Source organism: Sebastes fasciatus, chromosome 4, assembly GCF_043250625.1.
Source record: "Sebastes fasciatus isolate fSebFas1 chromosome 4, fSebFas1.pri, whole genome shotgun sequence".
NCBI classification, from domain to species: Eukaryota; Metazoa; Chordata; class Actinopteri; order Perciformes; family Sebastidae; genus Sebastes; species Sebastes fasciatus.
Window position 1 is genome coordinate 24,940,685 of NC_133798.1, and position 14,331 is coordinate 24,955,015.

Below are 14,331 nucleotides of genomic sequence, written 5' to 3' on the forward strand. Positions count from 1 at the left end.
GACAACTCTCACCACCAGATTACTCCATAAGAGATATCAATGTTAAGATGTGATGCTGTACGTCAAGAGGAGAGTTATAACAAATGAAATGAACGGGAGAATTTACACTACCACGTTCTAGGGCTGGGCGATAATTCAATATGATAATTTATCGTCTTTCAATGGAATCATATCATGATGAAATCATTTAATAAGATATCGTGTTACATAATTATGTCGTCTAAACTGATAATAACAAGCACATACTGACTCTCTCGGGAAATCAAACTCTTAAATGCACAATATGTAATTTCATGCCGCTAGGGGTCTCACAATCGAAACAATAACAAAAGGAGTAGTTTGATGATGTCATGAAGTAGCGTGGGATCATGGGAGTTGGCGTCTTCACCATAGCCAATGAAAATCTATCTAAGTTTTATTCACGCTATGTTTATTCACGTTTATTTACATTTGTTCACGTCATGTCATTTAATTCTAATGAAACAGTCGCAAGTAACGTAATCATAATTTGCTAATTTACCATCAGATGAGTCGACTGCCCATACAACTAATGTTAATGTAACGTTAGCTAACGTTATGTGGTGAATCCTTCCTCGCTCTCTGACATATCATGCGTTATATACTGTATGTATATATATATAACATAGGTAGAGTCATTTTTTTAAAGTCTTAATCTGTTATTTCTTTGTATTTGTATTTGTGTGCATGCATGTAAACATAATATTTATTCATTTTTTCTCTATAATTTCACTTGAATCTGTTGTCTGTTTGCCCTAAACTTCTTAATTAAATGAGAAATCATTCAGTACTTTTATTTGTATACAAAAATAAGCTTTAACATGTGGTTATTTGTGGACTATTTGTTTATTTAATTACCAAAAAAACATGCTATATCATGATATATATCGTTATTGAGATATGAAATGACCTATATCGCGATAGAAGATTCTGGCCATATTGCTCATGGGGGCTAACTTTACAAGTGAAAACACATACTGTAACTGTAAGACATATTATCAGAGGTATTGTTGCGGCTAACAACGATAACCCTTCTCTCTGTTTTCTCTTTGTGAGACATTTATTTTTAACTTGTCCTACTGCACTAGTCTGAAAATAGATGCTGGTGTTGTATGGACAGCCAGTGTGTTTGTTTTGACTAGCAACACAAGTTAGGCAAACTCTGGAGCTGGACACAGGCCCAAAGGTTAAATGTCTGCTCTCAGGTATACAAAACACTCATGTGCGCACGGGAAATAGGAAGTCGCTCGTGTGTTTGTATGAGACCCAAATGAAGAGGCGGTCATAGGATTTCAGAAACACACATTAATGGCTGCCCATGCTGTTGTTTTACCGAGACAACAGATTGACTTGACAGACTCAATATTTATATGGCAACACACAGAAGATACTAAAGAAGAAACCTCTGCCTAATTACAAAGCAGCATCACGAAGATATCCATTAATTTAGATTAAATACTTAAAGGTACAGTAATACCATCATACTTAATATAATCTGCAATACTGTGCGTGACCTACAGTCAAAATAAAAATATAGAAAATCATTTTAATATCACTCCAATAAATCACTGGAGCCCCAAAGTGCACATACTATTTTTTCTGTAATATTAAAAATGGGCTGGCAGAAAATTTCACATATATTGAAAAGCCCTGAAAAATCAACATCAACCCAATAAGTCTATGTCAACAGCAATGACATTTGATTTAGCTTAAAAAGGATTTCTCATCACTGCTGCTGTGAGCTCTATGGTGAAATATCAAAAAGGAGAATATAGTAATATGATGATGGCAGAGTGGGGAGAAAGACTGAAGTAGATACATGATGACGAAGAGCTGGAGGAGGATATTAAGTGTAATCGAGACTTGACGGTGAAGTCGCTGAACCAATAGATTTAATTAATGAAAACTTTTAAAATAGCTGGATTCGTCCTACCTTGCGCCTACAACATGATCCAGACACCATCCACACCGGAAAACAGGCTTTTCAAAGACTTTCATCTGATATTTGATTGAAATAATAATAATAAAAAAGCTCTAAATTCAGATTTTGTTGTTACATTTAAACATCTGCTCTCCCTTTCTGAGCCACTGTAAATAGACCGGCAAATGATAGATAATGATGTAGATAATTATATACAAAGAATGAGCAATTTGACCAGTCAGACAATAAGAAATCGTGGATATTTCCAACTAGAATAACGACTTGTCACGAGTGTAATCTTCCCCAGATACAAAATGTTTAATTAACTTGCTATTCTATGTTTCTAGAAATGACAGAATAAAAAGAAAAAAGAAAACACTGAGAACACAAGCATGTTTCTCTGAAGACCTGAAACACTAACCAGAAACTGAAAGAGAAAGAGTCAGCCGGTTGGAAAAAAAAAGAGGGGGAAAGAGAATTGTCTCCATATATGACTTTTTGTGAGACACATTTTACAAAACCTTATAGATATGAGCAGTTCCTTCTTCTATGTTCACTGCACATTGAAGATAATAGAGCAGACCAGGCATCAGATTCACAGCCATAGGTCAGAAGTCAAGGGAAGAAGAAAGACAAAACCTAAACTCAAATGACGTACTTCTTTAAACCTTTCTACACGGTTATTTTTCTTCTTATTAACATATGGACAAATAGACTGAGCAGCAGCCTAGTTTAGATTCTGTCCATTTACATCAACACAAAGTAAAGTGGCCCCAACAACAGGTACTGAGTTTAGTCTTTCCAGAGAAAAAGGCTCTGTTGCAAAGGAAGTGATGTCGTTTCTGTTCATGTCAACAGTAACGCCGGTTTCTTCAGAATAAACCGATGTCAGAAAATAGCATCAGAAGCACCAAACTTCACTAGTAGTGTCTGCGCACATAGACGCAGGACAACAGATCTTCAGAAAAACATGAAACCGCATTTTACTGGTTTTATATACTGGTGTCATATATAATTATTCAAACTACAGCTCAAACCTGACAACAATAACATGAGTGTAATCCTTTTACTTATCCAGCCAATGTTATGGACATCCACTCAAGACATCTACTGTAATGGTTAACACAAACACTGTATCGTAAAAATGTCAAATCTTTACTGGTGAAATCTAATATTGTTTAGACAAGCTTTAACAGCAGAATGAGTAGGATTTGTCCGTTGCGGTTTGTAAAGACAACATTCAAAGTTGGCCCCTCCTCCCCGGCTCAACGACACCAGACAGCGAGTTTGGCGATGGACACAGTATTTGTGTCCAGAAAGGAGAATTTAGCGGAGCTTCCCGAGCTTCAGACGATACTGAGTACAGTGTCAGCCAGAGGCAGAACAAATCTTATTTCATTTAAATAAAAAAAGAACTTTAAATCTCTCATGAATCTGAATTTTAGTTCACAAAAGAACACTGAATTCAAGACAATGGACTGCAATGCAAAACTGCCACTAACTGCTCAACCCAATCAGATCATCTGAACTATGCTGAACTAAGCTGCTACAAGTGTTATTGTGTGTTTTAGCCCATTAACTACATATTACTGTATCGATAGCTCACATTACTGCTAACCATTTTTTCAAAGCATGCTGTAGGGTTTTAGTTTCATGAGGATAATGTGTAAATAACATGACTGCACTTACTTCAGTTGCATCATTTTGTGGTGATTAAGTTGCAAGAACTGATGAACTTGAAAAATATATATTGCATTACTAAAAGAAAAACAACCAATAGCAGGTTCTATGGGGGTTTTGCTTTGCTGTTTTGGTGGACTTAGTCATTTATTCTTTAAAATTAATATTTAAAACAGTGAAAGTTTGTTTTTAAATGTTACATTTTCTAATTAATTTAGTTTAACATAGTAGAGTCAGTTATATAAGTTGCAGAATACGTAGAACTGAGTCCCATCTGAAATAAGCAGATTTTTTTTCAGGGATAGTTGGTTCCACTGTGCTCTGGTCTACTAGTCTGCAGAAATGGAAAGAAAACATAAATCTGGTGAACAGATGCTTTAAGGCAGAGAAGCTTTTTTTAGGCAAATCTTGTTACGTGTTTCTGTCTAATTTAGTTTGGAGTCATTGGTAGGTTTGTCAGTATGAAACTGGGCATTTACGTGTATTTACTTGTAGTTGACTGAATAGTATATTTTAGTATATTTATTACATATTATTAAATATTATAGGCAGATCTTTATTTTATTACTTATATACTAGAATTATTGTACAAAAGACCTGTCAATTCTTCTATAAAACATGTGTTTGCATTAATTTGTGTTTTTCCTCTTATATATAATGCAATCAACGTGTTGGAAAGTTTTACACTAAATGCTCTATCAAAGCTATACTAGCTATAAGATAATACTGTCTATTGCATTAGAGAACATGGTGGTAGTGACAGTTTCCCTGTGAGCCAGCCAGAGCCTCATTTGACCGTCCTGTTATGTTTCTGTGCCACAATTATAAATACACACTGAGGACAATCTGCCTCTGCTACTCAGAGTAGTCTCACCAGTGTGCTTTGATATTCAAGGATTTATGCTTACTGTTAAAACAAACACAAACAAGCGGCGCACCACACTATCCTCGACAGACTCCAGAGTTGAAAGAGTACTGATCTACTGAATATTTGCATGGCTGAAGCTCATTCCTCACAGGAATATCTGATCACAAAAATCTGCTGATGGAGAATCAGACGCATTATTTAAAATGCAAATTGAGCTTTTGTTCATGTAAAGTTGATGTATCACAACAGGAATGTCAACACACAAAAAAATAAAAGTCATGATTACACATTCAGAGCCACATAACCTATTAAAAACTTTGTTAACCAGTTAGTTGCAGTAATATACTGTATCTATTTCTGTTTTAATTCACCCGATCCGACTGTTATCAGGCCATTTAATAGGCGTTATCATTCACTATAAGCACCATAGATGTGGGTCATTAGGGGTCTACTACGCCTACTACATTGTAAAAGTGAAAGTGAAACTTAAAAGCAACACGTTCTAACATGTTTTAAAACTGAATGAAAAGTCCCGTTTTCAACACAAACAAAAAAAGCCTTTTTTAGGTATAGACAATAAAACTACAACTTCTTTAGGTTTAGGCAATAAAACTGCAACTTCTTTAGGTTTAGGCAATAAAACTACAACTTCTTTAGGTTTAGGCAACAAAACTACAAAACTATGACTACTTTAGGTTTAGGCAACAAAACTACAAAACTATGACTACTTTAGGTTTAGGCAACAAAACTGCAACTTCTTTAGGTTTAGGCAATAAAATTACAACTTCTTTAGGTTTAAGCAATAAAACTACAACTTATTTAGGTGTAGGCAATAAAACTACAGCTTCTTCAGCTCCTGACTTCCCCTTCTACTCCTGACATAATTACTACGGTCACTAGAGGTCGCTGTCGTGTTCTTTTATACCTTCTTTCGGTGATCTACCATGTGAATAGATGATAAAACTTACTAGTGGGTGCAGTAGGCCCCTATTGTCCCACATCTATGCGGCTTATAGCGACTGATAACGCCTATTGAATAGCCTGACAACAGTCTAATCGGCTGTTTAATCTGTGCATCATCACCTTCTGCACCACCTTCATCTCTAACCTGCCCTTTTAGGTGTCAACCTGGATGCATGTATCTTTCTGTCAAAAAAGTAAAAAAACAACGATAAAATTAGTGTGTTTTTTTCAATTATACTTATCACTGTCTATTTTTAAGAAATGTGTGTTAAAGAGAGAGCCCTCTGAGTAAAATGAAATTCCATTATTCTCGCCTCTAATCAAATAAAGCATCTGATTTATTCCGTTTTGGACAGTTTTCTGTTCATTTTTTCTTCTGGTGCTCTTTCATCTCTCTTCCTGCCCCCCCCCCCGCCCGCTCCCCAGCCTCCATTTCCAGTGAGCCACCAGCAGGAGGATAATTGATCAATCATGCTAATTGAAGAGTCTGGACAGCTAGCCCACCATAGCAGATGTGCCAATTTGCATTCATTAAGATAGAAATGAGTCTTAATCACTGCTCAGCCTGTGATTGACAACATAAACATCCCCTGTCTGAAACTCCTGGTGCCCATTCAACCTAAAGCACTGTAAAGGGTTCATTCCATAACTGGCAATAAAATATTCTCTGTTTTTTTAGATGTAAATTGCTGAAAATGCATCGATTGTCTCCATCGGTAAAATAAAATAAAATACAGAATATGGCACCTGATTACAAATTGAACCCTTAGTTGTGCCGCCTTTAGTCACTGTAAAATCTGCAAAGGGCAGTGGTGAAATTCACAAACAAAAAAAGATTCAGATGAAAACACAGGGCTTGACATTCAGTAATGGTCAAAATTTCCATATCTTATTGAATGATTAATAGAGCTCCATTTATAACAACGGCTGATGGAGATCATGAGATAAAACCTAATGGAAATTACCTGATCGTTTTAGGCTCATTTCCTCTCACTGTAGTGGTCTTGTGAGAGGGGGCGCTCCTTCATAAATAGAGAGTGAATTGTCTGTTTATCCCAAGTCACATTAACAATGGCCGCCCCTCTTTATTATGAAGAAGATAAGCTGAATTTCCCTATGAATGTTGTTTACTCTCACAAATCATCAGGGTAAAAGACATTAGAAAGAGCAGTGAAAAGTCAATGCTTTGCATATGGTGAAGTCCAGTTATTTACGCGCATTGGTATTTGACTAAAATTGCATTCTCAAATTAGATTAAAGCCTATTCACAGCCCTGATTTGATAAGATTACAATTAAGTGTTGACTTAATGCCTGCAAACCTACCATATACCTTAATTGCATTGAATTGCTCAAAGAGAGGACAGATAAATGCCAAATGAAGCCTGTGAAGTCACTATCTGATTTCAAGGTTTCTCCTGCAGACACAGTGATCGCTCTGTGCGCTGGAGAACGGTGCGAGGTTATAGCGGAGCATGAGCAAAATCTCATTAGCTCCACCAGCGGAGAGGGGAGGAAGAGTAAATATTATTAGATTAATCTAATGACTAACGGCAGCATTTGGATTTGTGGCATAAACAGAATTCAATAAGAAACACAATAGGAACAACACCATTAAACCTTCAGTCATGAATAGCTGCTTGGTTCACAACAACACAACCATATTAAATACCATGTTTATTTCCAAGGAGAGATTACTGTATGTTGATGAGTATGCTCTTGAGACCTCTTCTGCATTACAAAAGATTAAAGATACAGCAAATGTGACCCTCAGAAGAGATTTCTATACTATGAGTGGAAACCAGTTTACCTTCAGTTGAAATTGCAGATAAAAGGAGTTTTTTACACACCAGGTAACCAAGAGCGATCGCTGTGATTCTTCACTATTACAGCTGTGCATTGGCAAGAATCTGGCAATACGATACGTGTCATGATACAGGGGATACGATTCAATATATTGTGATTTGGGCTGTCAATCAAATATTTAATCACGATTAATCAAATGATTGCCCTTAGGTAATTGCGATTAATCACTAATTAATCACACATTTTTATCACAAAACAATGACAAATATTGTCCAGAAACCCTCACAGGTACTGCATTTAGCATAAAAAATATGCTCAAATCATAACATGGCAAACTCAAGCCCGACAGGCAACAACAGTTATCGCATATCTTGAGGTCAGAGGTCAAGGGGCCCCTTTGAAAATGGCCAAGCCAGTTTTTCCTCGCCAAATTTAGCGTAAGTTTGGAGCGTTATTTAGCCTCCTTCCTGACAAGCTAGTATGACATGGTTGGTACCAATGGATTCCTTTATCTGGCTTCATGTGATACCACTATCTTCACTCTAGCTTTCAAACTGAGCCCGCCACAATCTAGAAATTGCAAGTTGCCCGTTAATGCGTTAAAGAAATTAGTTTAATTAAAACAAATTTGCGTTAACGCGCTATCGCGTTAACTTTGACAGCCCTAATGCATAAAATCGGAGTAAAAAAGTTTACGTTTTTATGAAATCACAACAGTGGGATCTGCATTTGCATTTATCATAGTCCCCGTAACATCCAACATCATAGCACGACATTGAGAGGGCACATACACTGAAAGGGTGCATCTCTTTGCAAATAAAATAAAGGATTTACTGATCTTTGCATGTAAACTATTAATTAAAAATCAATGCAGTGTTTTTGAGAATTGATACAGTATCACAAAACATAATATCACGATATTTAATGTTTTCTAACACCGCTTTTTACTAAGTAAATAAGAACATCTAACAAAAACTCAAATGACATTCCACCTTACTACTGTTTAGAAATGTCTAAAAGAAATGACACACAGGTGAATGCATAAAAGAGAGATGAGTCCCCTGGAGTGTTGGTAAGGTTAAGACCATCAACACATGCAGACGCAAACCAACGCACACACCGACACACACATTGAAGAACAATCTGAGCCTACTGCTCTGCTTTGGACTGCGAGCCAAGTTTGAGACAAAGTCCACAGCCCTCCACTGGGTTATCAAACTGTGGCCCAGGCATGCATCCATCTGTGGAAAACATGGAGACTGTTCTCCCACACTGCACAGCTCAGCCTTTATCTACAGATGGTACTACTGAGCAGGAATGTGACCTTTGATTTAGTTTCTCGCACGGAACGAGCGTCCCGATGAAGAGCGGGAGAGGGTTTTTCTGGCCTCCTAAACTGGACAAACGAGCACATGATTGTTTGCATGGCAAAGATGGGTTTAACACAATTAGAAAATTTAGATAAGTGTCCAGTGTAAGTGTGCTCATGTGAGGCCCATTTCGCCAGATAAAAGGGGGAGGGGTGGATTCTTGCCATCAATACTAAGGCATCAGCTCCTCCACGTAGTGTACAAAGATCTGTGCAGCTGTAGAGAAGCGCAAAGGCTGAAGAGAACAGCTCAGATTAGGATTCCTCTTAAAAATATAACCAAATCATAGCTTTCACAGATTGTCAACCACCTCCGACACCGGCTCTCTGGCCGAGTGAATAGTGGGGTTGTGTGTGGTGATGCTGTGAAGTGGACTGGGTTAGTTACTTCTGCTCTGCTTCCTCACTTCTGAACCTTGACCACGTAGCCAGCGGGCAGAGGGAGATTTGTGCATATCTGCAAAGATGCTGGCCGAGTGAACGGGGACAACGGCGGCTTGTTCTCGCCTTTTGTGCGGCGGAGCAGCTTCCTTGAGAGTAGCCAGAGGGGCTAAGCGGTAAATCAGCATGGGACCACTGGTGCTACATTATGCACAATGTACATTCCAATTACACCACGCTGTCAACATAAACATACATGGGTAGACCACAGATATATGCAATATGTGTGATGTGAAGGGGAATGACCCAACCGATAGGTTTCCGAATGTAAAGATGTCGTTGCGTTTGCTTGTTTAAAATAAGACAGCTTCCAGAGTCACGGCAAAAACAAATTTGTGGTCACCGTTACGTAAGTAAGGAGGAATGTATCCATGTATTTTTTATGCAGGTGAGCCCCTGCTCTCCTCTGAGGGCCCCTGATGGAGGAGTGACTGCATGAGTCTACTGGATGCCAGAGCACTCTTCTGCAGCTCTGCCAAGCAGGTAATTCACAAGCAGCAGCAGCATGAATAAAAGATAATGGGCCACAGCTGACTCCTTTATGCTGCATGTAATTTCACTAATTCCTCCAAGTGAAAGTCTTTTGCAAAGCTGGGATTCTTGAAATGTTTCAATCTCACCCATCTTAAACCCTTAATGTCTCTTAATTGGGCATCAGTAATAAAAATGCTGTATGTTTTTGGGGGCAGGTGGCGGTAAAGACACCTGGGCATTGTCTAATAAAAAGTGCCGAAAAAGCTAATCTAAGTGTATTTCAAATAAGAGCTATAAATATAAATGAATGGGCAACTCGTATCAGTATTTTATCAATAGGCATTAACAAGCATTGTATATGCTTTCATTTAGTCCGAATGAAGATAACAGCCTCTTAAAGCGGATCTTGAATACGCTGAGAAACCATACGTGTGTGCCAAAGATGTTAGGAGCAGGATGTATCTCTAATCATTCTCATTTACTTAGGCTTTTACACTTTTGGCTGACAGTTTTGTATGCTGGCATAACAAGTGGTTTACTCTTCCGCTAGTCGCCGGACGGCATGAAGGAGCTGCCAGGAAACCCAAGTGCTTGTTGAGTTTTATAGAGCGGTATGGAATGCACCAAACACTGTGTTTTCACTGCAGCAATAGCCGAGCTGATGGTCTGTGATGAGGAGCAGCCAGAGAACTGAGCACTACAGGTACAATATCTATGGGAAACAGGGTCATGAAATGGTGGTCAGCAGCTACTGGGTGCATGCATGTGCAGAGATAGGTTTTCCACGTCAGTTGATGGGCACAAGAGAAGCTGAACTTATCAGAGGCTGCAGACCTCCTGTGCCCTATCTGAGTGGTGACGAGAAGGAAACTGTTACTCGTATCCTCATTCTTGTTTGTCTAAACCATTACCCTCGGAGCATTTACAGAGCTTTACAGTCACAGGATAATTATATTTTATAGTCTGAATCCAGAACTAAATTAATTAATCTGATAAATCTGAACATGAGTTTAGTATAACAAATCATAAAAGAAGAGAAAATGGGGAAAAAGGCACAATGTGAAAGAAGTTTTTTTCCCCACAAAGTGAGAAGGCGACGCTCACTCACCTCTACAATGTCAGAGTTGGTTCTGCTCTCATGGGGCTCGTTGTACTCTGTGTATTTCAGCAGCACTTTGTCCATGTCTGTGCTGGCATACTGGAACAGTTTGTTAGAGCTGTTGAAAATGATGAGGGCTATCTCACAGTCACATAGTACGCTCAGCTCATAGGCCTTTTTCATCAGGCCAAACTTCCTCTTTGTGAAGGTAACCTGAGGAGCACACAGAAGACAAAACCAGTCATTACACAGGAAAACGGTTTCTCCAAATTAAAAAGGAGATCAAAGTCAAGGGAACAAAACAGGAATTTGTACATCTACACCCAATTTGCACAAGTGTAAATGTTCATTTTGGATTCTTATTATAACAGAGGGTAGTAGTTTATTTCTCCAACTCCATGTTTATTGGACAATTGTCAGTGGTGGAAGAAGTATTCACATCCTTTACTTAACTAAAAGTAACAACACCACAGAGTCAAAATGCTTCATTACAAGTAAAAGTCCTGCATTTGAATTTACAAAAGTAAAAAAATACAATACCTCACTCTCAAATGTAGTGGAGTAGAAGTAAGTTATGGAAATACTCAAATTACAGGTACTTAAAAATTGTACAGCTGTCCTTGACCAAAGAAATTCTTAGTCGACTAACTCTCATGCGATTTTGTCGACTAATCGATTAGTTGATTTAATCAACAGATCTGTAAAATTTAGTTTCTCCATAAAGAATCACACAAAAGCACCACTTTGAATCTTGTGTTTACCAGAAATGTGCTCATAGGTTTCTTGGAAATAAGTCATTCAGCATGACAAATACATAACAAATGACTTAAGACTTAAGAAATCTTAGTCGACTAAGACCAAAACAACCGATTAGTTGACTAATCGACTAAGAGGGGCAGCCCTAAACATTTTTACTAAAGTACAGTAATGCAGTAAATGTACATCCACCACTGAAAATTGTGGTGGCAACTTGCTCTAAGTAATACTGAACTGCTTTTTGCTGAAAATATACTTTTTCAAATAAGAATCAAATCTCTAATCAAGTTTTAAAAGCTATCCACTGTAGGCTAAGCCAGGAAAATAACAGTATTAACAGCCTCACCATATTACAACAATGTTACTGTAACCAAGGTGACAGATAACAAGATCATTCCACCTTTAGGAATGATTGCAATGACATAGTACGCGTCTGAAATGTCTAGTTATCGGGACGGAGGTCAGGGTTAGAGGCACGAGTCAGCGAGCTGAGTCAGAGCTTTGGCAACAACAGGGGTCCATACATTACTGTAGCCCCTGACTCCATATACGGAAAGCTATCTCCGTAGTGCAGCATAAGCCTTGTAACATGAGCCCTCAGATGGGACTTCGGGTCATACATCACTCCAATGGTAACGCAACCCTCTCTGCAAAGTGACTTTATGTCCTGTATCTCTGCAGCTCTGTCTCTGTGGTCGCCTCAGCTCCACACACACATGTCATTATGTTACGCCACCTCTTTACAGTACGCTACAGTCATTTCTCAAGCTAAAAACACCGTTAACAAGGAGGCGGCTGTTTTCTACTTTGGTTTTGTAATGGTTGTTTGCAGAAAATAGTTTTGAAATGTGTATATTTGGAATCAAATTTATGTTTTTCTTTAGTGCGTATGTCCTGTCAAATGTGCGTTACACAACGTGGTTTGTGAATGTGAACGCTGCGCTCGGAGCCACAGTGGAGTGCATGTGTCTGTATTCTCCATCAGTTTCGCTGACCTACTAAGAGAGGAGTTGAGCAGATGAGCTGGCTTTGTTCAACTTTAATTGGACACAGCTTGCGGCTATACCCTCATTTTAACTGGTATAATGCAGCACAATCCTATGTGTTGCATAGTGTCTATGTGACGCTCAGGCAGCGGGGTCACTCCAACTGTGATAAATGAATTTCAAATCTTCCACACTACAGGTAATTACACGGGACTATTATTCCCGCTCTAGACATAGGGGAGCCATGTCCTCGTGTCGTGTTCCATTGAATGCACCGATGTTAGTCGAGCTCATATGACAAAACATATTCAAAAAATTACATTTTAAAATGACATAGTTTAAATACAAACTGAATCAAATGACATGTTTCCTTGCAAACGGCAGACACATAAAGCCTCTGAGTGAGTTGGTGGAACAGAAAAAAGTGTGGTTTTGTCATTCTGATGATTTTCTCAAGGTGGATCCCTGCATGGAGGAAGATAACACATAATAATATATATGTAAGTTGATTGTAATGTACGATGTTGTATTATGTATTTTTTCTTTTTTTCTTAAAAGCCTAACCAGGGACAAGGTCTGCAAATTAGCTACGGCTAGAAGGCCTATATACATTGCATCGGTTGCCCTTTAATTAAGTATAAATAAATAAATATGGGGATATGATGTTATCCAACCTGGAGCACCTGCAGTTCTAACCATCTGATACTAGTCTCCTCTGACTAAACAACCAGTGCTGCCCGACCGCTCGTTTGCCTGCTTGCATATTTGTTTTGTTTGCCTGACCAACTGGAAAGCCGGGGCTGTCACGTGGGAAAATGATTAACAAATTGTACGCTCTTTAGCAGATGAATGTGGCTGTTAAGCCATGGAGATGTCACCTTTCAGCAGGAAGCCCAGGATGAGACGCTGAGCGAGGACTTTGTTCCACCTGGATGCATGGCAGAGTGCTGAGTGCAGGGCTGCTGACCCAGGCGCCGCTTCATTTCAACCTCAGCAGCAGCAGCAGCGGCAGCAGCACGGAGACTTGGTCATTGCCCCAAACACACAGAACCTCTACAAACCAGCTGCTGCTCACGCTGCCATTAAAAGGTGACGACCACATTACTCTTCTGTACTCATACACTCACCTTTAATAGGTGGCTATTTTGTACAGTTTGGCCCTGCTTTTGTCCTTTTGTGAGTATGCCCTTCATTGTAGTTTGATAAGTCCTGACACAAAACAGCTCTGAGCATTAAGATCAACATACACAAATATAACCTCCATCCACCCACATCTTCTCTGGGGTGACTGGTGAGACAGTGGAAAACCACAGACATCCTTGAGGTCAAGTGGGAGGTTCACTGGCGGAGCTTTCCTATGGTTCACCAAGTCAAAGACACCCACAAAGACACTCAGTGTGGTTTTAAAAATTTGACTCGCTCCTATAGTAAGATGTGGTACACATGCAGTCTAGCTCCCTGACTAATTCATGTAATTCACAATGACAGGATTAGCCTCCGTGTTGTAAAGCCGTACCAGTGCATCTTACACATGTTCTGAGAAATCAAATGTCAGGGCAAAAAAGAGAAGGGAGGCCACATTTAAACGTCCAATAACCTGGAGTGATTCCAACTTTCTCTGCTTTTGATAAGGTCATTACAATCAGCTCACACAATACCAGACAGATCAGTGACTATGCTAGCATTTCATTTAGACTGTGCTCGGCTGAAAACCCTGACCTTTTAAGAAGCTCTCACAATGTCAAGATGAGGTGGTAATTCTGCTCTCAATTCACACTTTCTGCATTTCCAACTTCTCCCCAAGTGCCCCACAACCATAACCTGTTTTTACTGAGCTTTAATGGAGCGTGGTAATTCAGCTCTTATATGCATATTTCTTATACTTTGGGTACGTGTTTTACGTGCAAGCTAACAAGGCTCTAAAAAAGTATTTTAATGTGCACTATAAAAGG

At 38.9% G+C, this 14,331-nt stretch overlaps 1 protein-coding gene across 12 annotated transcripts in view; it reads right to left on the reverse strand.

Annotated features, from left to right (window-relative positions):
- Positions 1–14,331, reverse strand: part of mef2aa (myocyte enhancer factor 2aa) — a 106,996-nt gene that overhangs the window by 27,306 nt on the left and 65,359 nt on the right. For all 12 annotated transcript variants that reach the window (XM_074633030.1, XM_074633029.1, XM_074633032.1 and 9 more), the window contains one exon: positions 10,647–10,850. In XM_074633030.1, coding sequence (XP_074489131.1) covers positions 10,647–10,850 — 204 coding nt within the window. The remainder of the gene's footprint in view (positions 1–10,646; positions 10,851–14,331) is intronic.